This window comes from Vulpes vulpes, chromosome 15 (genome assembly GCF_048418805.1).
Source record: "Vulpes vulpes isolate BD-2025 chromosome 15, VulVul3, whole genome shotgun sequence".
Lineage (NCBI taxonomy): Eukaryota > Metazoa > Chordata > Mammalia > Carnivora > Canidae > Vulpes > Vulpes vulpes.
In genome coordinates, this window is record NC_132794.1 from 106,816,727 (window position 1) to 106,838,464 (window position 21,738).

Below are 21,738 nucleotides of genomic sequence, written 5' to 3' on the forward strand. Positions count from 1 at the left end.
CCTCCCTGCCACTTCCTGGCAGCCCCGGGGACAGAAGGTTTCCTCCTTTTCGGCCGAGCGAGCGGGCTTGGGAGCGGATATCCGGCCCGCAGGACGCAGAGGAGGCAAAGGCCTCATTGTTCCTCGGGGCAGCCGCCCCTCCCCCAGCCTGCAGGGCTCGCGGACCCCGGGGCACCCAGGGCCCGGCGCCCAAGACTGGGACCTTCGAAGGAAGCCAGAAGAGAGGCAGAGAGTAGACCCGAGGTCGGGGGCTCAGAGCACACTGCGGGAAGGCGCTCGGAGCCCCCGGATCAATGAACCCGGAATTCGCAAACGCATTTCCAACACGGGCTCGGCGCGGTCCCTCGTTACCGCTCCCCGCTGCTGGCTTGGGCGATTCCGCGTGCGCTCTCGGAACCCGGAATGTCTGACCGCAAGGAGGGCTGTGAAGGTGCGGGCCCCGCTTGCCGGGAGGCACTGCGTTAGCACCGCGAGCCGCTTCCCACGCCCGCTGCCCCCGAGGCCCGCCAGGCGCGCGGGGGCGGTCCCGGGCCCCGGGGGGCGCGGTCCGCGTGGACCCGCGCCGCGCCGCCACCCCTCGGCCGCCAGGGGGCGCTCGGGCCGCGCGGCCACCAACGCGGCCACCCGCGCCGGGTCGCCGCCGACTCGCAGACCCCTTCGCGCCCTCGGAGGAAACAAAGTGCACCTTTGTCAGCGTCCCGGCGCGTGTGTGCGTGTGAGGCGGCGCACACCGGCCGGCCTCAGCGTGCGTGGCCCGCCAGGCTGACTTTCCTCCCAGCACAGCCCGGCCCGGGGGCGCAGGACCCGCACCGGCTCCTGCGGGAACGCGGCGCTTCGCCCGCCGCCGCCGCCGCCGCCGCGGCCTGCGGACTTCGCTTTCCCCGCTCTCGGCAAGGCGGGAAACGGGCCAGAGGCATCCCGGCCTCGGGACGGCGGGCTCCGGCTCGGCGGGGCCGCTGCTCCTCGCAGCCCGGCGCCCCTAGCCTCCCCGGGCCGCACCCGCCTCCAGTCGGGGTGCGGGTCCCGGGGCAGGTTTCCGACTCCGGCAGCCGAGCACCACTCCGGCTCCAGCGCAGCGCGCCCGCGGGACTACAAGTCCCAGCAGGCCCCGCGCCACGAGCGCCGAGGCAGGAGGCGCGGCCCTCCCGGCGCCTGCGCAGTGCGACCACCCGAGCCCGCTAGTACCACACCCCCGGGAGGGACGGAGGGGAGGCAGAAGCATCCGAGGCATTAAAGCATCCGAGGGAGCCGGAGGGGTGGAGAATGGAGTGACAGAGAAACGCGGAGGGTGGGGGGTGGGGGGGAGAGTGTTGAGGGAGGGGGGAGGGGGGACACAGAGGGAGGAAGAAGCGGCGGCGGCGGCTCCTCTTTGCAGCGGGGGAAACTCCGAGGATAAGAGCAAGAATAATGCGGTAGGCGAGGCGGGCTGCTCGCTCCCGGCTCCGGCTCCGGCTCCGGCTCCGGCTCCGGCTCCGGCGGCAGCAGCGGCAGCCCGAGCAGCGGCAGCAGCAGCGGCAGCACCCCCAGCAGCTGACAGCCCCGCCGGCAGGCTCCCTCGCTGACCGCCGACTGTCAATGGAGCTGGAAAACATCGTGGCCAACACGGTCTTGCTGAAAGCCAGGGAAGGTAAGAGGCAGGGCTGGTGCGTGGCTGGCGCGCTCGCCGCGGGCTGGGGCCGTGCGCGTGCGGGATGCCCGCGGGGAGCTGGTCGCCAGCAGGACCCCCCGCACAGCTGCCCGGCGGAGCTCCGGGCTCCCTGGCCTCGGGCTCCGAGAGTCTGGACTTGGGCAGAGGAGGGGAGACGTAGAGCTTGCAGGGATTCGGATGCTAAAACCTCCCCTAGTTTCCGGCTCTAACCTTACAGACCGTGCCATCTCGGCAGCTGTTGAAAGGTCAGTTGGAAAAGCGTGCATCCAGGAAGAGACGGGCAGACAGGCAGCAAAATAGCTTTTCCGAGCCGGCCCGGGATGGTTCCGTGAGTGTGAACTGGTGTGTGTGCTGGGGCGAGTGTGTGTGGGGGGGTTGGAATTAGCAGAAGCCAAGTCTTTGCTTGCGCAGGCTGAGTTGATATAGGCTATTGCTGGAAACCATCCGCTGGGAATGTTTCTTAGGGAAATCCCGTCGTGTGGAAGGAAGCCTTTTAAAGGCAAAGTAAGATGTTAAGGAATTAGCCTGTTCGTAGAATTACCGGAGAATGGCTGTACGGATCACCTAGAAAATAATTCAGAATTTCAGAGTTGGGTCCTCCCCCCCCCCTCCCCCCCCCCCCCCCCGCCTTGGTGATGGGAATTGAATTGTCTGATCTGAGTTCAGTTAAAAAGGTAAGTGTGCTGAGTGCTTAGATGCGTTTTGGGTGCAAACTATTAGATTTCCTGCATTTCGCTGGCAGGAAATATCGTCAAAACGAAGTGGGTAGGAGCCTAAGTCAAAGCTGTAAACACACATTTTGACTCTTTCTTGAGATGAAGAGAGAGAGAGAGAGAGAGAGAGAGAGAAAGAAAAAAAAAAAGTAGCCCGGAAACTTAGATGCTTCCCAAAAATGATTGCGTGTAAATATACATATTTAGGAACACCTGGAATTTATGTAACATCTCTTTTGCCAAGATTTGAGCTCTGGCGTGCAGCCGTTTTACAAAAAGGGGAAGTGGTTTTTTTTTCCCTTTCATGGGAGGAGGCTTTATTTGACACCCAAGGTAGAAGGCAGCCTAAGTAAGGTCTCGGCTTCAGAAGGATACTCAGGGAGCAGTCCACGAAAATGCTTTACCTACTTAATATTTTCATTCACTCACTTTGATGAATGAAGGAAGAATTTCTGGCTAGCAATAAAACGATTCATGTTTACCCAGCCAGTTCCATCACCTTGTGGCTCTGTACACGCTGTGCGGGTGGGTGGGTGATGCACAGCCCAGTAACTCGACCCAGCGTTCGCGTCGTAGTTTCGTCGTCACTTGTCGCCCTAAAGCAGCTGCCTGGAAGGTTTGCTTTGCAAACCCCAGCAGAGTTTAAAATATGCAGGTCCGACCATGTGTGTACACCCCCCCCCCCCCCCCCCCCCCATTGCTCAGCTCTGGTGTGAACAGACTTGTAGGAGTGGCTGTTACTTGGGAACTTCAGGTTTCTAAGGCCTGAGTTTTTTTTTTTTTCTTTTCCTTTGACCTAACCTGGCATTTTAGCGAGCTGGATCAAGGTGGGGACTAGTGGGCTCTCCCCTGGACTGGGCTGTGCGTCCGGGAGGGAAAGCGGAGAAAACAGCCCCCTGTTTGCAGCCTTTGCAACCGCCACCTAGTGGCGGGACTTGGTTGTACCGCTTAGGGCTTGAGGGCTGGGAAAGTTTTCCACCCTCCCTCCACTCTGAAATTATTTCTTGGGAAATCACTGGATACGATGGTGCTGGAGGCTTTGCGAGTTTCACCGGTTTCTCCTCTAAGGAGGCATCCTCCCCCTTAGATTTGGTGCTCTACACGTTCGTTTGCCTGGGGCATGCTTTCTTCTGCCCTCAGCATTTGGTTGCTTTTTAAAAAATGTTTTGCTTGGAGTTGGCAAAATGTTAATCAATGTTCTCTCCCAAATTGGCCTCTCTAGTTTTTGTTTTGTTTTGTTTTTTTCACTGCCTGATATGTTTGCTTGGCAGGTTAACAAATTGTTTTTTACGGAACACTAGGGAAGAGAACAGCAGGCTGGAAGCTTATATAGAATGACTGAATTACAGTGATTAAAAGTGCTGGAGAATGTGCCTTTGACTTCCTTTGCCTTTGAAAGTCTTTTCAGTTTCTCTTGGAGAGTTTGGTAGTCCTCTCATGGTGAGAAAATAGCTCTGGACGATGCCTTTGAAATGGAGAGGGCCTTGTCTGTAAGGAAAGGGAGAGACTGACATGTGAATGAGAAAAATTAATCACTGACATGGAAACTTCATCTTTAAATTTGCTTTTCTCTCCACCTTTCTTTCTTACAATTAAAGAGAATCCCCATTTTTTAAAAAAAGATTTTATTTATTTATTCACGAGAGACAGAGAGAGAGAGAGGCAGAGGGAGAAGCAGGCTCCACGCAGGGAACCTGACACAGGACTCGATCCCGGGTCTCCAGGATCACACCCTGGGCCAAAGGTGGCAGTAAACCGCTGAGCCACCGGGGCTGCCCGAGAATTCCCAGTTTTAAATGTTTCTACTTTCTTCTTCTTGGGTCTTTATTAGAGATTCCAGCACATGTATTCTAGTTACTGTGGAAGTGTATAGAAATAAAAAAAAAAGAAAAACTTTTTCTCTTCTTTTTCTTTTCTCGGTTACCATATTCTTGAAGTTATTCATTTAAATTAAGGAATTCTCCAGAAAAATCATATCATCCAAAAAATCAGGAGTGAAACCATTCAGTCAATTTAGTGAAATCTCAAATGTAAAATTTATGGTATCTTGAATAATCTGAGTTGTTTAGAATGTTTAAAAGCCCTTCTTAACTTCGTACTCTTATGAAAGGTCACAGATGAGAAATATAATGGGCGTATGTGAAATTCAATTTACTTCACTTAACAAAATACACTGTAAACAATTTAAAATAAGGCTTTCAAGTACAAGTCACATTTGTCCCCAACAATAGAAGAACAGGACTTGAAGAAAGACAGACTCACTTTGCAAATGCTATAAACAAAATTGTAGTTGTCCATGTTGGTGGGTAATTTTGGGGCTGATATTTCATTATTATTATGCATTCTTAAAGGCAGATGGCTTCTTAGTTCACTGTAAATTCAGATTTTTACCATAATAAAGTACGTATAAAGGGAAAAGATGAATATATCAGTAAGAGAGAAAATCTCTAAGTGGGTTAGAGTAAAATGAGTCATTGTTAATCATTATAAAACATAGCAAACAACCTTTGTGAAGGTTGTTTTGAAATAAGAAAAGATAGATCTAGATAATCTAGGTTCAAAATTTTAAACCACCCAAATGTATCTTGTGGGCTGTGTATTTGTCCTTGTCTCATGAGAAAACACTGACTTGATCACTCTTAGGGACTTTAGATTACTCTCCTAAAAAGTGGTTCAGGAAAAAAAAAGAAGTGGAGACTGAATTCATGCCAATTTATGGAAATGAGCTAAGTGATTAAGCATTTAATGAAAAGAGACCCAGATTAACTATATCTATCTATCTATTTACATTTTAGAATCCCAGAAAATTGGCAAGCAAGCTGGTGTTGAAATAATAGTGAGAAAGAGTGTTTGCAGAGAGTCTTTTGTGTGTTTCTTTTGGGTTTTACTGTTGCAGTGAAGGTTTTTATGTTTTTCTCATATTCCAGATCTCTTGCCTCACTCTTGAGTGAACCATGGTGAGAAGCAATTTTGCAGGGGCTCACCTTTCCTCACAGGCCAGCCATAGCCATAGCTGATCAATAAAGATGACAGAGGAAGTATTGATCACATTTTCCTGGCATTTCCTGAGCATCCTAGCAGGCACCGAGCACAGGAACCCAGAAGTCAGAAATGTAATGACTTTGCCATTGGTCACAATTGCCGAAAAGCAGCAAATATAGGAACTTTTCTCTCGGATAACTCTGTGGCTTGTGGGCCTGGAGCTCCCTGATGATTGCAATTAGGGGCCTGGGAAAAGGTGCAGCTCTGTGCTGGCAGAGGCTAGGGATGGTAGGAGGCAGGGAACCTACATCCAGCCGGTGAGGGGCAGGCTCTGCTGGGACAGACTCAGCATTCCACAGCAGGGCTCCAAGCCCGAGCTTCCTTCCCTCGTTCCCTTGTACCCTCAGCTCACGATGATGAAATGACACGTCACTGTATTTCATTATTAGAACCCTGGAATGTCTCTGAAGCTTACAGCCTCCTTTCTGCCACCGGCAGGCATACTTCTCCCACCCCGGGCGCTTCTCCCTCCAATCTCACTGTGTGGGAGAGCTTCAGCGGTCACCCAGGCTGGAAGCTGCCTGGCCCTACAATGCCATTAAATGAAACTGCCTTTTATTTTTTCTACGTTTCTTTTTAAGTACTGACGACTTTGAGGTAGAGAAACCAAAAGCAATGTTTTCAGAAGGCCTTGCTCTCTTACAGAAAGAGTTCAAGTAGTGATGATTTTAATTAATCGAGCGGCCTATTTTTTAAAAAACCATCAGATAAATGCCCACAAGACTTATCTGTCAGTAGCTTGGCGGCTTCTTGTCAGATTCTAAACTCCAAAAAGCTTGATTCTTGCAGTGCCCAAATGAATCCTTGTTTAAATGATGTCTTCAGAAGCTGTAACTGTTGTAGTGGCTTGATAAATGGTACCCTTTGGGTCTGGGCTGAAGACTTCAGAAATGTCTAAGTGAACTCAGGAAAGAGCCCAATATACAGCCAAATTCACCTTTTCCAAGGGCTATTCAGCCTGTACCTGGGAGCTTCCAGTGTTCTTGGGAAACCATCCAGGACTGTGGGCAATATTTATTTTTACTTCATTTTATTTTTTAATTTCTTAAGTGGGCTCCATGCTGGGCTTCCAAAGTGGAGCTTGAACCCAGGACCCTGAGATCAAGACCTCAGCTGAGATCAAGAGTCATATGCTTAACTGATTGAGCCACCCAGGTGCCCCTGTGGGCAATATTTAAAGTTAATATTTGTCGCCAAGATATTTGTGGCTCAAGGTAAAGCATTATAATATCTAGACACATTTTGAAATAAAAACAGTCTTATGGTCACAAAAGGATATCACCACAGTCAACCATGCAATGGGGCAGAAACTTAAGATCACCATAGACAATGACCCCAAACAGGTGACCCCATAGGAAAGGAAATCAGGAGGGGCGCCTTGGGTGACTCAGTTAATTAAGTAGCTGGCTCTTGGTTTTGGCTCAGATCCTTGGTTTTGGCTCAGATCCTTCTCAGGGTCGTGGCATTGAGCCTTGCATCAGCTGGGAGTCTTTTGGAGATTTTCTCCCTCTATCTCTCCTCTGACTCCTGTTCTCTCTCTCTCAAATGAATAAATCTTAAAAAAAAAAAAAAAAAAAAAAAAAAAGGAAACCAGGAGTTTCTCCAGTCCTGCTCTCCCCACCCCCGCACCTCACACCAAAATAGAATAGTGAAGATAAAAAGTTTTAAGATGTGATTTTAAGATGATTAAAATGGATTATGCGGGCTTAGATAATAGGAGTGGTTTCTACTTTAAAACACGTTCTGTACTACTTCAGTGAAAAATTGTATTTAAAAATATCCTACAGGCTGAAAAGATTTTAACCAATAAATCAAGCTTCTCAAAATTGATCATTTTGGGGTGAAGACTATGTTCCATTTCGTACCATCCAAACACTGGAGGATGCCCTTCACTTTGTATACCACATGCTATGTTTTAAAAAGAAGGCAGTTTAACCTCCTGATTAGACCATACCACCTCCACCTCAGTTTCTCATTTAGGGAAAACCATTGTTTTTTTTTTTTTTTTAAAGACTTTATTTATTTATTCATGAGAGACACACAGAGAGAGAAGCAGAGACACAGGTAGAAGGAGAAGCAGGCTCCATGCAGGGACCCTGATGTGGGACTCGATCCGGAGACTCTGGGATCATGCCTCGAGCTGAAAGCAGGTGCTCAACCGCTGAGCTACTCAGGTGTCCCTAGGGAAAACTATTATAAATTGTCTCTGGGGATTCTAACACATGTAAACTCATTCATTCATTCATTCACTCATTCATTCATTCAACATCTGGTTGTTGAAGGGCCCTGTGGGAGGATCTCAGCCTTACAGAGATGCTGCTGGAGGTGGGTGCACAGGTGGAACTGGGCCTCTCATCATTATCATCTCAGGCTTTAAACTGGTAAATCAGATATAAGTAGAACTAGATTTTCCCCCCCAAAATGCTGAAGTTGCTGGTGGTGTGACCTGCTTAGCTGGGTCACTGTATGGACTCTGCCATTCCTAGAACTTGGGAGATGGCCTGAGGGACTAAAGTAAGATCTAAGGATAATTCAAAGGTCATACTTGAAGGATAGTCCTGAAACCTGGAAGACGGCTGCTAATTTTCCAAGACATTGTGTTTTTATGAAGGTCAGTTCCTACAAATGGAAAACACTAAATATAAGGGCAAGAGGACCATTTGGTTGAGAAATGGCAAGATCTAAGAAGAAAACTGGTGTGCTTGGGTGCCTTCCAGGTGGAACTTTGGAAGTCTTCCTAGAGAAGTGGCCTGGGTGGGGTTGATGGGCCACAGTTCTGGAGTGAAGATGACGGAGGCCACTGTCCTCTCTGGCTTTTTGTTGGGATTGGTTTGAGCATGTCCTCTGGTGTAGCCTGTCACCTGAAATGCCCTGAAAGGGTTAAAGGTATCTAATCCTCTAAATTGGTATGCTGTCTGTCCAACATGGTAGCTACTAGCTGCATGTGCTATTTACATTTAAATAAACTAAAATAAAAAATTCAGTTCCTTAGACATGCTAACCACATCGCATGTGCTCTGTAGCCACATATGGCAAGTGGCTCCCATGTTGAGCTGCACAGATACAGGACATTCCCACCATTGCAGGAAGTTCATTTGAATATAGCTGCTCTAGAATTCTATATTCAATTGAAGAGGGTGATGACCCCCTACATCTGACATCCAAACAGGGGAGGAGGCAGGCAGTAGAAGAGAAGAGAAAAATGGGGAGGGTATGGGGAAGAGAGAGGGAAAGAGACTGAGACAGGGAGGGGAGCTGGGGGGTGAGGGATTAGGACTGAGTCACTTTGGAGACAAATTTAGTTCAGGGACACTCAGAGATATTGGTGATGGTGGTGAGCCAGCTGTATTTTCTCTTTTTTTCATATCTTGTTGGGAAATTTGCCTAGATTGAGCAACTGACTTTCCTGATTCAAATTAAGTTGTGTATTGTAGATCCAGACAGAGCCCTGTGTTCCTTCTTGAAACTCCTGACATGAGGATATTTTAAAATAATCATTTTATTAAGAAAAAACATTGTGTGTACAGAAAATCCATGGAAGGAAGGAAAAAAAAAAAAAACCAACCCCCAACTCTTTCTGTGGACCTCAGAAAGGTGTTTTAAAATGAGGGTGAAAATAGGTAAAACAATGTTAAGGTTTTCCATTTCTTTTATTTTTTTAAAGATTTTATTTATTTATTTATTTATGAGAAACAGAGAGGCAGAGACATAGGCAGACAGAGACGCAAGCTCCCTGTGGTGAGCCCGATGTGGGACTCGATCCCAGGACTCCAGGATCATGACCTTAGCCGAAGCAGATGCTCAACCACTGAGCCACCCAGGCATCCCAGGGCTTTCCATTGCCTCTGAACAGGTCAGATTGAAATAAAATCATGAAGAAAAATGTCAAAAACACACCGTCTTTGTATCCACTTTAAAATGATTTCTTCTTAAAAACTGTTTCCGATGAGGGGCGCCTGGGTGACTCAGTGGTTGAGCATCTATCTTTGGCTCAGGGCATGATCCCAGATCCCAGGATTGAGCCCCACATCGGGCTACCCCCAGGGACCCTGCTTCTCCCTCTGCCTGTGTCTCTGCCTCTCTCTGTGTCTCTCATAAATAAATAAATAAAACCTTTAAAAAGAGAGAGAGAGAAAAAAAGCCTGTTTCCTGTGAGATTTGAAAGATTTAAAGGATAACCCAGTGAGAGCACACTTAGAGAGCAGCTAAGCATTTGAAACAATAAAACAGTTAGTTGCTGTTCTTCGGTGTCTGAAGCAAGGAACTCTATTTGAAGTTGTGCCAAAGAGTCAACTGGTAACATCCTCTTGACAGAAGTCAGTAATAAATTAGGCTAATTTCCATCCAGCGGGCCTTGTCTCTAGGAATTTGTAATCTGTTGAGTATCAATCTCTTTTTAAAAGGCAACAATGAAATGAACCTCAAAGGACAACTTCCGGGGAATGTGCAGAAAGTGAAAGAAACTGAGATGAACAGATAAGATCATCCCACTCTGTGAGGCAGTAGAGGCCCACAGCCCCGAGCCTTGTCAGTGGGTCTACCGGTCTGGTCTCCCTGGTTTCACAAATAGGGAGATGGAGATGAAAGAAGTCACTTGAACTGTAGACTTTCCTGGAGCCCTTCAATGTTTCGAAGGAAATCTTTCCTCTTCCACGTAATGTAAGCCAAAAAACAAACCTATTGCTTAGGGCAGTATGGTTTCTAAATGTGAATGCCCATGAGATTGCAATTGTGGAAAAGAAAAAGGGTCTCTGTCAGATTTCCTGGGGAAAAGGGTATAATGGGAATATATTTGTCCTCATGGATCCTGATTTCAGGTCAATGCCAATTTGAGAGCCTTTGGATACGGTAATTCTTACTAGGTTGTGAATGACCACCGATAGGTGAATCCTCCCATTAGGTGTTTCCATTTTAAAGTAGAACTGTTGGGGCACCTGGATGGCCCAGTCAGTTAAGCATCTGCCTTTGGCTCAGACCATGATCCCGGGGTCCTGGGGACAGAGCCCAGCCCTGCCTTGGACTTCCTGCTCAGCTGGGAGTTGGCTTTTCCCTCTGCCCCTCCTGCACTGTGCTTGTGTGCTCACACTCTCTCAAATGAATAAATAACATCTTTTTTTAAAAAAAAAGTAGAACTGTTTATCAACTCAAATGAATCTGTGATTGAGGAGGGGGAATATGTGCATGCACACATGGCGGCTATGATCCTTTCTGGAGCCCCATTACTGGTATTCTTCTATTTGTATCCTCACCCCGCCCCATCCCTCATACATACCAACACATCAAAAGAGCAAGATCAGCCTCTTGGCATCTCCTCCTGGTAGGGCTTGGAGAGAATCTTGAGGAGCCACACAATTGCCCCTGAGGGGCAGGGCATTAAACCAGATGGGTGGTGGTGGGGACATGTCATTGGCAGCATGCTACTCCCTTTCCTTGGCAGAGCCAATACATGGGCACTGGGCAGGCCAGTTCCTGTTGGCATTGGCTTACCACGTGCAGGTCACATCTGCCCCACACCCCCGTTGCTTGGGTGCTTGTTCCCCCTTGGGAGACCCTTGCCCTGAAGCACCTCTGCCTGATGGTACCTTAGGTGTGTGCTCAGATCTCAGCAGTTTTCTTTTTTTTTCTTTTTTAAAAAATATTTTATTTATTTATTCGTGACAGATACAGAGAGAGGGAGAGCAAGGCAGAGACACAGGCAGAGGGAGAAGCAGGCTCCATGCAGGGAGCCCGATGTGGGACTCGATCCTGGGTCCCCAGGATCACACCCTGGGCTGAAGGTGGCACCAAACCACTGAGCCACCATGGCTGCCCCTGCAGTTTTCTTTACATAATTAAAAAGTAGTGGGTTAGGGTGGGAGACAGACTGATTCCTCTGCCAGACTGCAGGGTGTCCCCCTCATCCCAGGGAGAGAGAGTGTGTGTGTGAAGCAACCCCCCCTCCCCAGAAAAGCTTCTAAATACTAACCTCTTTCCATTTTTTAGTGGTAAGCTTATAGATGTTTGCATGTAGAAGCCATATTAACCTGTGTGTGTGTGTATGTGTGTGTGTGTGTGTGTGTGTGTGTGTGTGTTGCATTAATGTAGCAGCTTCACTTTTCAGGGATCTTTGCCAGCTAAAAGAGTCTCTTCTTGGGGGCCCCTGTCAAACTTGAGATGCTGGAGAGGAGGCTGCATGATGTCACTGCCTGGTCATGAGGGGACAGGAACTCAAGCCTTTGATCTGCTCCTGCAGAGAAGGTGAACCTCCTAACTTAACCACTTCAGGAAGGGAAAGGGGGTGAAGGATAGAGTTACCCAACTACAGGAGAGAACCCAGCCAGCGTAATTGGTCTGTATATCTGATAAAAGGTCTTGTGAAATCTCATTTGAAAATGGAATTTCGTCTTGGCAAGGTTTTTATACCACTTGTGAAATAAAAACAAGCTGGAGAGTCAACAAATGGCCCAGGAAACAGCTTTGTAATGGCTGATGCAGAAACGTGCTCTGCTTTATCTTAATGTTGTCTGTTAATGCATTCAGGAAGAGCTTGTTGGGATGTTCAGATAACATCTGTAAGAAGGAAACTCCAAGCTCTAGGAAAAATAGGGGGTGGGGTGGGGACAAAGAATTGGGCCCAGGACTTGACTGGCAAAGGATGTCTCAAGATCCAACTTTTCTCAAGTTAGTGCTGCCGCGGGTCTCTATCTCTAAGCCCCTAAGTCACAGATTAGGGAGGGTGCCTGGTGTGTTCGAGAAACGCTTGATTGATGCTGTATCCTTGTGACATGGAGGAAAGGAGGAGAGCAGAGAAAGTCAGTAAGATCTTCAAGAAATGGCCTTGATGTCACAGTAGATGGTAAATTAGGAAATGATTCAATGTGGTTAAGAAAGATTAACTAAGGGTATAGGGCAAATTGGAAAATGTTTCCCAAATGTTTGTCTTAACTGTGAAAAATGTCTGGCGAACTCCCCCACCCCCATCCCCAATTTGGAAGTGGTTTGTTTTACTTGTTTTGGAAGAAATAAATATTTGCATTAGGCCAAAACATTTGGGGCAAACAGTTCTCCCGAATTCTGAGGCTCTGTGTGGGTTGAAGGAGATGTTTCATGCCGGTAACATCATACCTTTTTTGGCCAAATTGAAGGCACCTTAGGACATAATCTTCACATGTTTTTCACATCACTACTAGAACGAGGTTGAGCAAATGGAAAGAAAATAGGAAGCCAATGATCCTTCCAGACCTAGAAAAGGCTGTTGGCCTGCCATGTGAAGGATGCAATCGTTATGGAGAAATTGCCTTTCTGCTTATGGACAAAGAGGCTGGATCCAATTAAGACAAGGAAAACGTATGTTAACTTGGAGAAAAAAAATTCTAAACAGTCAATTCTGTAATCCTCTCTGGAGAGGAAGAGGCCAGCGTGACAGGGCTTTATGGATGATGCCAAACCCTGTGATATATAATAATTAGCAACCACTGGTTATTTTGCCACACACTCATTCTACAGACCACTAACCATTGCTTGGGATGGAATGCACCGAGCCTAGATATTTGCCCCAGATGTCTTCCCATCAGTAGTATCCAATTAGAGGGATTTTTAAAATTAAAGCTTAATTCTCTATAACATATAACAGAATATAAATTAAAGAAGGACAAACCTGATTTCCTCAGTGGTTCCATGGATTACGAAGGTGCGGGTTAGTTTCCGGGTACACTTCAAGTGTACTTCTCAGTTTACATTTTGGTAACTGCTGGGTGGCTGATGGTTTTATATGATGGTGCCTGAATTCTCACTAGTCTTTGGCCACTGAAACACAACTCTGGAAAGAATGTGAGGGGGTCAGGGAATTGAGAGTCAGGTTCTTTTTGGACAAGTGTTTAAAAGTGAACGTGTGTCTGCTTCTAATTCCGTTCCCCCAGGGTGTGGGCCTTTGTACTCTGAATATCTGCCTTAAATATGAGAGCTTGGGGGCTCCGTGGAAGCAAAATTCTGATGGGAATCACCCTGATTTGGCTTCTGCATCTTGCCCAGTGTCATAGATCCAGCATTTAGTGCATACTTAACTGTGTCCTTGGCACCCATGGTGGGTTCTGACAGGAGGAAGGGGTGAACAAAAGAGTCCCTGATCTTTCCAGAAGAATCACTTAAAAATTAGAAGATCCTTTATGTCCACTGTTTTAGTGGATCTTTATAATCCTATGAGTAGGTTTTTTTTTCTCCCACATTCTTGTAGATGAAGAATTGGGGGCTCAAAAGGGTGAATGACTTACCATAGAGTACTCTGCTTGTTCCAGCAACTTGGACCCAGCACCAAGTCCCATCTCCACGCCCAATACTCTTTCTGCTCCATCATAGCTGCTGCCCCCAACAACCTTACTAGCTATTGAGAATGTCAGTACTAACCTGTACAAGATCTGTACAAGAATTGAGTGTGCAGCTGTGACTCACAACAGAATAGGAGTCATTCTATCTAATGTCTGAGATTAAACTTTTTTTTTTTTTCCCAGACAACCTACCTATTTGCTCAAGAGGATTCAAACAGCAATGCAGAACGTTAAGAGGAAAGTCAAAATCTCTCTCCCATGTGTCCTGGTTGCCAGTTCCATCCCTCAGAGATAGTTACCATCCGCATTTAGGTGGACATTTTTCCAGATCTCTGTGTCTGTTCATGGGTGAACATAGTGTACATTTTACACAAATGGCAGACTGTATACGTGCTGTTTTGCAGCTGTTGTAGGGCTTTCCCACATCTATGTTTATAGTTTCTTTCAAAACGGATGGATGTTGAGAAAAAATCGTGAAGCCCTTTGGAAACCAAAAGTTTCAGTGAAATGGTGGGTGTTTTCTAGTATGACCCTGAGGGGTTATCTGGTGTCTTTCATTTGTCTTGGGTTGGTTTAATTGTGTATTTAACTAAGCCCTTACAGTGGCCCATTTAGGTTTTCAATTCCTCCCTCCCTCCCTTTCATTCTTTTATAGGTTTCATGCCCAGCATGGAGCCCGACTATGTGAGGCTCCAGCTTACAACCCTGAGATTGAGACCTGAGCTGAGATCAGGAGTCTGACACTCAACCAACTGAGCCACCCAGGCACCTAGGTTTTACAAGTTTTATACATATTGTAACCAGTGTAGGAATATCATATATGTTGTACAACATTTTCATATACTTATTTTTAAAGGCTTAGGTTTTTTTTCCCCCCTAGGGTGGAACTTGCCTAGTAGCATTTCTCTACCCTCTCCCCACAGCCTGCTTTGGGAGGAATAGTGATCATTTCTAAAGTGGAGTGCAGTGGCCCTAGTGATGTACAGATACATTTTCTTCTGCAATCGGGGCACGATACACATGAGGACATGTGATAAGATGTTTTTGAAACCTTTGGGATGTAACACCCCTCACCTCTGAGAGAGGTCATCTTTCCTGTGGTATTCAAGGTTTGGATTAGGGAAATCAAAGATTTTTTACCTGACAGTGACAAGTCCATTGACCCTGGGTTTTGCATCTGTGGGCTGGGCAGGGAACACAGACTCAGATAACAAACCTGCAGGTTCATAAAAGTAGTCTGGTATTTATCTCCTGTGATCATTACCACAGCTCAGACTTGGCCACTCCTTCTTCATCTTTTTCTTTCAGTTTGAGAAAGAAAGAAATCAGGCTCAGAGAGGTGAAGTGGTTTTCCGAGGGCACACAGCAAGGACCTACTTCTCCCTCTTCCCTCGTGCTGACCCAGTGCGCTTCCCCGTTGGGTCATACCTGCACAAGTTCAGCTCATTGAGGCAGTGGCTTTGGGAATGTATCTTGGGGTGGGCACGCTTTTTCCTGATTCTCTCAGAGGGGTTGCGTGTGCTTCTGTTGGGAGCTCCCCTTAATTTCTCACATTCCTGGCTTTCGTCTGGTGTGGTATTCTGCTCCATGGAATTCTGTGGCTTCTTTGCCCAGTAGCTACTTTGCCTGAAGGTTTGCATGTGATTTACCCTAGGTCAGGGTTCTAGGAGTCCCACCTTGAGGACCAAAAGCACATGTAAAAACAGGTCGCTGGCCCTACCTCCCATCTCTCTTTTCCTCCAAGAGAAGCTTGGCATGAGGGTGGAGTCCAAAGCCTTCAGCCTTCAGTATTTTTGCAGCTGTTGGAGGGGAGAGTGGCATTTTCTTCCTGGAGGCATTTGTAGATGTGTTGGTTCACACTCCAGTGCTCACTGCTGCCTGGAAGCCGCAGAGTCACCAAACTGAGAAGGGCTGCCCGCTATTTGGGTGATCAGTTGAACGTGGCCGTGGACTCACCGCTGTCTCCTTTCTTCCCCAGGCAGGGGTCCGAGGACCAAAGGGAGGGCACACAGACAGCGGTGCCAGAGCTGAGGCAGTCTGTGATGGAGGACGGGTCTCCAGGCCAGGATTGTCCTCCGAGGCAGTTTGGCGGCTCTGATACCGATTCTCTGGCGGCATTTGTTACCCAGAGCTCCAGAGTACCACAGCATGGGCAGCTTAGAACCACAGAAATTTATTGTCTCACAGTTCTGGAGGCCAGAAGTCTGAGATCAAGTTGTGGGCAAGCCACACTCCCCCTGGAGGTGCTAGGGACGGATCTGTTCCAGGCCTCTCTCCTTGCTTCTGGTAGCTTCAGGCGTTCCTGGGCTTGTAGATGTCTTCTTTTTATCTCTCTTCACACATTCTTCCCTCTGTGCCTGTCTGCCTCCTTGTCCAAATTTCCCCTGTTTATAAAGACACCAGTCAAACTGGATTAGGGCTCAGCCTAACAACCTCATTTTAACTTCATTTTTTTAATTGAAGTATAGTTGACATACTGTATTATATTAGTTTCAAGTGTACAACATAGTGATTCAACATTTATGTACATTTCAAACTGACCTCATTTTAACTAAATCACTCTGTGAAGACCTTGTTTCCAAATAAGGTCATATTCTGAGGTTAGGGTTTCTTTCTTTCTTTCTTTCTTTCTTTTTATTTTTTGGTGGGGGCACAGTTCAACCCATAAGAAAAAATCCTTCCCATGGTCTGAATCAGAAGTGCATGGGCAGGGGCACTTGGGTGGCTCAGTGGTTGAGTGTCTACCTTTGGCTCAGATCATGATCCTGGGGTCCTGGGATCAAGTCCTGCATTGGGTTCCCCACAGGAAGCCGCCTTCTCCCTCTGCCTATGTCTCTGTGTGTCTCATGAATAAATAAATAAAATCTTGAAAAAAAAAAAAGAAAAAAAAGAAGCTCATGGACAGTACCTAGGCATTTGTATTTTCCAAACTCCTGAGGATCAGCCAGGCATGGAAATTCCTGCTCTGAAGACTTTTTGACTGTTTCCTGAGATGATGTTGAGTTTCTACTCCAGCCTGCTCTCCAGTTAGGACTCTGCACCATCCTTGAGAGCTGGTTTCTGTTCTCTGCTCCACTCTTCCTAGGGTTGGGGAACTCACACCCTCTCTCAAGCAGCTCATCCTGTTTTGAACTGCTGAAGTAGGAAAAATATTTGTTAGATAGGCTTCTTGCTCTACCCACCCACTAAATTGCAACCTCCCTGAGGGCTGGGACTTGGATTTTTTCTTTGCTTGTATTTTCCTGGGCCTCACCAAGTGCTGATGGGGAACCTAAATCTGCAGTCAAGCCCAGGTCCATTAGTCCTGGCTCTACTCTTTGGAGGCATCCAGAATAAATGTACCACACTTTGCGGGGGGGGGGGGGGGGGGGGGCGCTGTCCTTTTTTTTTTTTTTTTTTTTTCCAGTGCAGAAAGGTGTTTTATTATAGCACTGGGACAGAACCTGTGGGCAGAAAGAGCGACTGGGGCCCTTCTAATATCAGAAGATGACTGTGCTTCCCACTATAAAATTGAAACCGAATCCCAGGTCCTGGACTCCCAGCTTGGTGCTCTTCTTCCACATTCAAGTAACAGACACATTTAGCCTAGGATCAGAATCTGTTAGCAGATGGGAAGATTGTGTTGCTAACATCTGGCAAAGTTCAAGGACATAGCCATTTAATAACTTCCTCAGGTGAGATCAAGACACACACTTTCTTTCTGTTCAAAGTAATAGTGGTATCTTCTTCTGCTCTTACGTGTCCTAAGCAAAAGTGTTCCAATTCCCCTGGAAGCCCTATTGATGCCTCCAGTGAAGAGGTTGAAGAGGAAGGAAGATGGTGCCACCAACATTCTGTGTGAGCTTTGGCACAATGCTTGATCTCTCTGAGCTGTATAAATGTACACCTTGCCCAGGTGATTTCTGGAGCTCTATTCACCCTTCAGATCTGAGAATGTGCTGGTGCATTTTCCACTGATGGTAATTCAACTGCGGGTACTTCATAATAAGATTTGATGTTAATTTGAAGAGCAGCTATTACACATTAAAATCGAAAATTACCCCAAGGAAAGAATTAGAGCTGGGAGGGGTTCCTTGTGTCTTAGAAACAAACAGGAAAAAACCCCACCACTGCTAATTTAACTGATGCCTGCAATCTAAGAAACACAAATGCATGATTCTAGTATTTTCTTTAGTGGATTATAGAAAAGAAAATTAAATCAAAAGTCAAAAACAAACAGTTTGATTGCTCTTCACTGTATTATCTTAATAAACAGTCTTCCTGGAAAGTTTAAAAATACACAGTGCTCTGTCTGGCCAGAGAAAACAATAAGTAAATATTGTTGAGAAAATGTGAGAATTTTCCATTTAGACACGAGTGATGGCAACATTGTCATGTGGACTTGGAGACATCTCACAGGATATTAGAGGTTGATAAGCAATTACCTACTTTTCAAGGCTTGGGTTGAGGACCCTGTTGTCATCCACAGGGTTAGAATGGGAATGAGCACTGCCGAGCATTCTCCTAGGCTCCAGGCAAATCCTGACCCACTTCTTCATTTGCCCCTTGCAACGTTGTTCTAGACGTCTGCCTTATTTTGACCAGCTGCACAGATTTCACAGTCTAGGGGAACACTGAGAGGATTGGCAGTTCTCTTTCACTTAGGATTTCCATGGTGTAAGTGACAAAAGGTTGGCGATTTGGTAATTTGTCTGAGATCTCAAAGCCAGTAATTTAGCTTCTCAGTATCTTTCTCATCACATCACAATCTCATTGCAATCATGAGGCATAATGCCCTCATGATTACGGAGACCCAGTGAAGAATATAAGTAAAAGAAAACATCCAGATACAGACCCAAGTGTAGGTAAAAATTTAGAGTATAATAATGGAAGCATTTCGAATAAAAAGGGAAAGAATGGCTTACTTAGGAAATGGTGTTGAGATAATGGCTAATGAATCACTGGGGAAGACATAACATTGGATTCCTACCTTACACTAACTAAACAAATTACAAATGTGTTGAAGACTTAGATTTGTGAAAAAAAATGAAACTATAAACATTCTAGAAGAAAGTATGGGTGAATATTTCAGTTTTGAGGTACAATCATAAAAAAAGCTAACAGTTGACAATGCAAAAAAGAAATAATCTCTGATAAAAGAGATCATAACAAGAGTTGACAGTTGAGTGACAAACTGGGAAAATAGCTTTAATTTATAAAATACTCTCATAGAAATCAATCAGAGGGAGGAAATGTCCAGTAGAGAAATGTCCAAAGACCACAAAGAGGTATTTCACAAAAGAAAGAATAGCCAAGAAAAGCAGCTCTATTAATTAAGTAGGAGTCTTGGTTGCAAACGAAGCAATCAAGTTTGAACTAGTATAGGCAAATGGGAACTCATTTGGGAGGAAAGTGAGTTATCTTGTGTGTCGAGGAAGAGTGGGAAGTACAGGGACTCAGATGCCTCAGAAACACCTGGAACTTGCACATTCCTAGCGCTCTCCATCTCTTTTATCTGCTTCTTGATCTACCTATCCTCCTGTTTTTCTCACTATTTTCTCCATATGCTGAGGAATGTGTCACGGTTTCACATTTAACAACTTCCACCAGTTGAGAGAGACTGGTAGTTTCCTCCCCAATTCTGACTTGAAAAATTTTAAGGAATTACTTCTATTGACCTGTCTTGTGTTGGTGGATTGCTCTGGAACAATGAAAGTAGATTGCAGGCATTAATTCTTAGATTCTTAGATTGAAGCCTATGGGGGTGAAATTGTAACAACATGGTGGCTCTGGTTACAGCTAGAGAGGGTGGGAGTAGTTAGTGGGGAAGTAGTTTCTAGTGGGAGAAGAGAGGCATTACATAGGGATTTACTGTACATGAAAAGATGCTCAACGCTTCAGTAAACCGAATCTTGTGTATATGCAGAATCTTAGAATGGCAAAAATGTAACACATTGATAAGGAAGTGTGGGGAGATAGGTTCTTTCAAACATAATACTCCCTTTGCTGATAGGAGTGCAAATTGAGATCTTTCTTAAGGAGTCTGACAATATATACATCAAAGGCTGAAATTGTGCAACCTTTGGCCTTGAAATTCCAATTCTAGGATTTTATCTTAAGAAACCCAGTGCACAAATGATATACAGAGTGTTATAAATGGTAGAGAGTATTTATAACAGAAATAGGAAACAATTTAAGTGACCATTAGTAGAGGATTGATAATACAAATTTTGGCATATTCAAATAATGGACTCCTCTGTAACCATTAAGAATTATGGGGATCTATTCTTTTTTTTTTTTTTAAGACCTCATTTATTTATTCATGAGAGACACACAGAGAGGCAGAGACACAGGAAGAGAGAGAAGCAGGCTCCTCACAGGGAGCCCCATGTGTGGGACTCGATCCTGAACCCTGGGATCATGACCTGAGCTGAAGGCAGATGCTCAACTGCTGGGCCACCCAGGCATCCCTGTGTAGATCTATTTTTATTGACGTGGAGAAATGATCATGATGTAGTGAATGGAGGTTGAGATAACCTAGGCTTTGTATTGTGAGCGTGCAATATATTTATAATTGGAAAAACAAGATATTTTCATTGGGAGAAGGGGGATGGCAATCAGTGCCTTGTAAATATAAATCTGCTTGCTGGGATCATAAAGAAATAAGATCCTTAAAAAACAAAACAAAACAAAGCATATTAGGCCCTCTGGATCTCACCAAGGGTTATCCTATTTAGCATTTCACCATCAGAAGTCCTAAGATTACTCCAGCCATCTTGTTTAAATGATTCTTGAAATTTCTCCTTGAATCCGTTTGTTGATTGACTAGCTTGATTGAATCTATAATAAATATCTTAGTGCATCTAGCATGCTTTTTTTTGATTCTGCTAAATGGTGACACATCTTTGTCTTTCCAGTATGAATTTGATTTTTGGGAAAAGCCTATGTTCCTTTATTGTCAGGTTTGGTGCATAAAGCAGATAGCCCCCTGGGTGACAGTTTTGGAGGTGGGGAGTCCATAATGGGAACCTTCCCCTTCCCTGGCTCGGATTGGGATTTATCTGAAACCCCCCAGGGCACTTACTTTGTCAGATTAGGTTCTTCTAGTTGCACAGACACTGTGTGTTTGTTTTAATGGTAACCACTGTCATTTGCTTATTTTATCCTCATGTAACAGTTCGTGGGATGTGACCATTTTGATTCTTATGTGACAAGCTGGGCAGTTGGTAAAGAGGGAAACAGTGTGACTGTCTGGAATCCTGCAACAGTGTGACTGTCTGGAATCCTGAATTTCTGTCAGCCTAGTGACCTAATGACTAACGAGCAGGAATACTTTGGGATGCGCAAAATGGAGTCATTTTCACTGATATGATTCAAGTACTTCCTGGGTATGTGACACTAGTAGAGGTGTTTCAGGAATGTAAGGATGAAAGAGACTGCTCCTCCCTTTCAGGAAGTTCCAGTCTAGTTGGGCAAGGTCAGGTGCATGGCCAACTACATTACAAGGTAGAATTTAAGTACAAAGATAGTCATGTTGGGGAAAGATCAATAAAAGCCACTGTGGAGAGGTGGCATTTGGGCTGGGCCATGAAGGCTGTTGGCTGTTGGTGTAAAGCCACCTTTTAAGAGCCCCTCCTTGGTGCCAGGTCTGTGAATGGGACTTTATAGATGTATTTTTCATTACAGTTTGATAAGTTAGGTATCACTGTCGTTTGCACATGACAAACCGCAGAGGCTAAAGTACTTGTTCAGGGTTGAGAGGCAGGTAAGTGTTGGCGTTTGGATCTGACCCTATAGTCAGGGTTGTGGGAGGAGTTGCATCATATGAGGTTACTATGTGGAGTGTGGTGAAGACAGACTCCCACCAGTAGGGAGGGCAGAGCCAAACAGTGGTGGTGACTGGGGGGAATGGCAGGAGGTTGGAGTATTGTAGCGGTGCATGGGATAGGAAGGCTGGATCATCATATGGGGAGGTCTCCGAATGGCATGCTGAGATGTTGGGAGTTACATTTTTAGGGAAAATGGGGCCACTGAGAGTTTTTGAGCAGAGGAG

The 21,738-nt window shown here is 45.8% G+C and overlaps 1 protein-coding gene across 4 annotated transcripts in view; it reads left to right on the forward strand.

Moving 5' to 3' along the window:
- Positions 1–1,232: 1,232 nt before the first annotated feature.
- GRK5 (G protein-coupled receptor kinase 5) overlaps positions 1,233–21,738 on the forward strand; it is a 208,592-nt gene continuing 188,086 nt past the window's right edge. The window contains exon 1 of one of the 4 annotated variants that reach the window (XM_025994296.2): positions 1,233–1,627. In XM_025994296.2, coding sequence (XP_025850081.1) covers positions 1,576–1,627 — 52 coding nt within the window. In that variant the 5' untranslated portion in view covers positions 1,233–1,575. Of the gene's footprint in view, positions 1,628–1,693; positions 1,894–21,738 lie in introns of those variants that run through there. The other 3 variants (XM_025994297.2, XM_072740221.1, XM_072740222.1) reach the window with 3 other exon arrangements.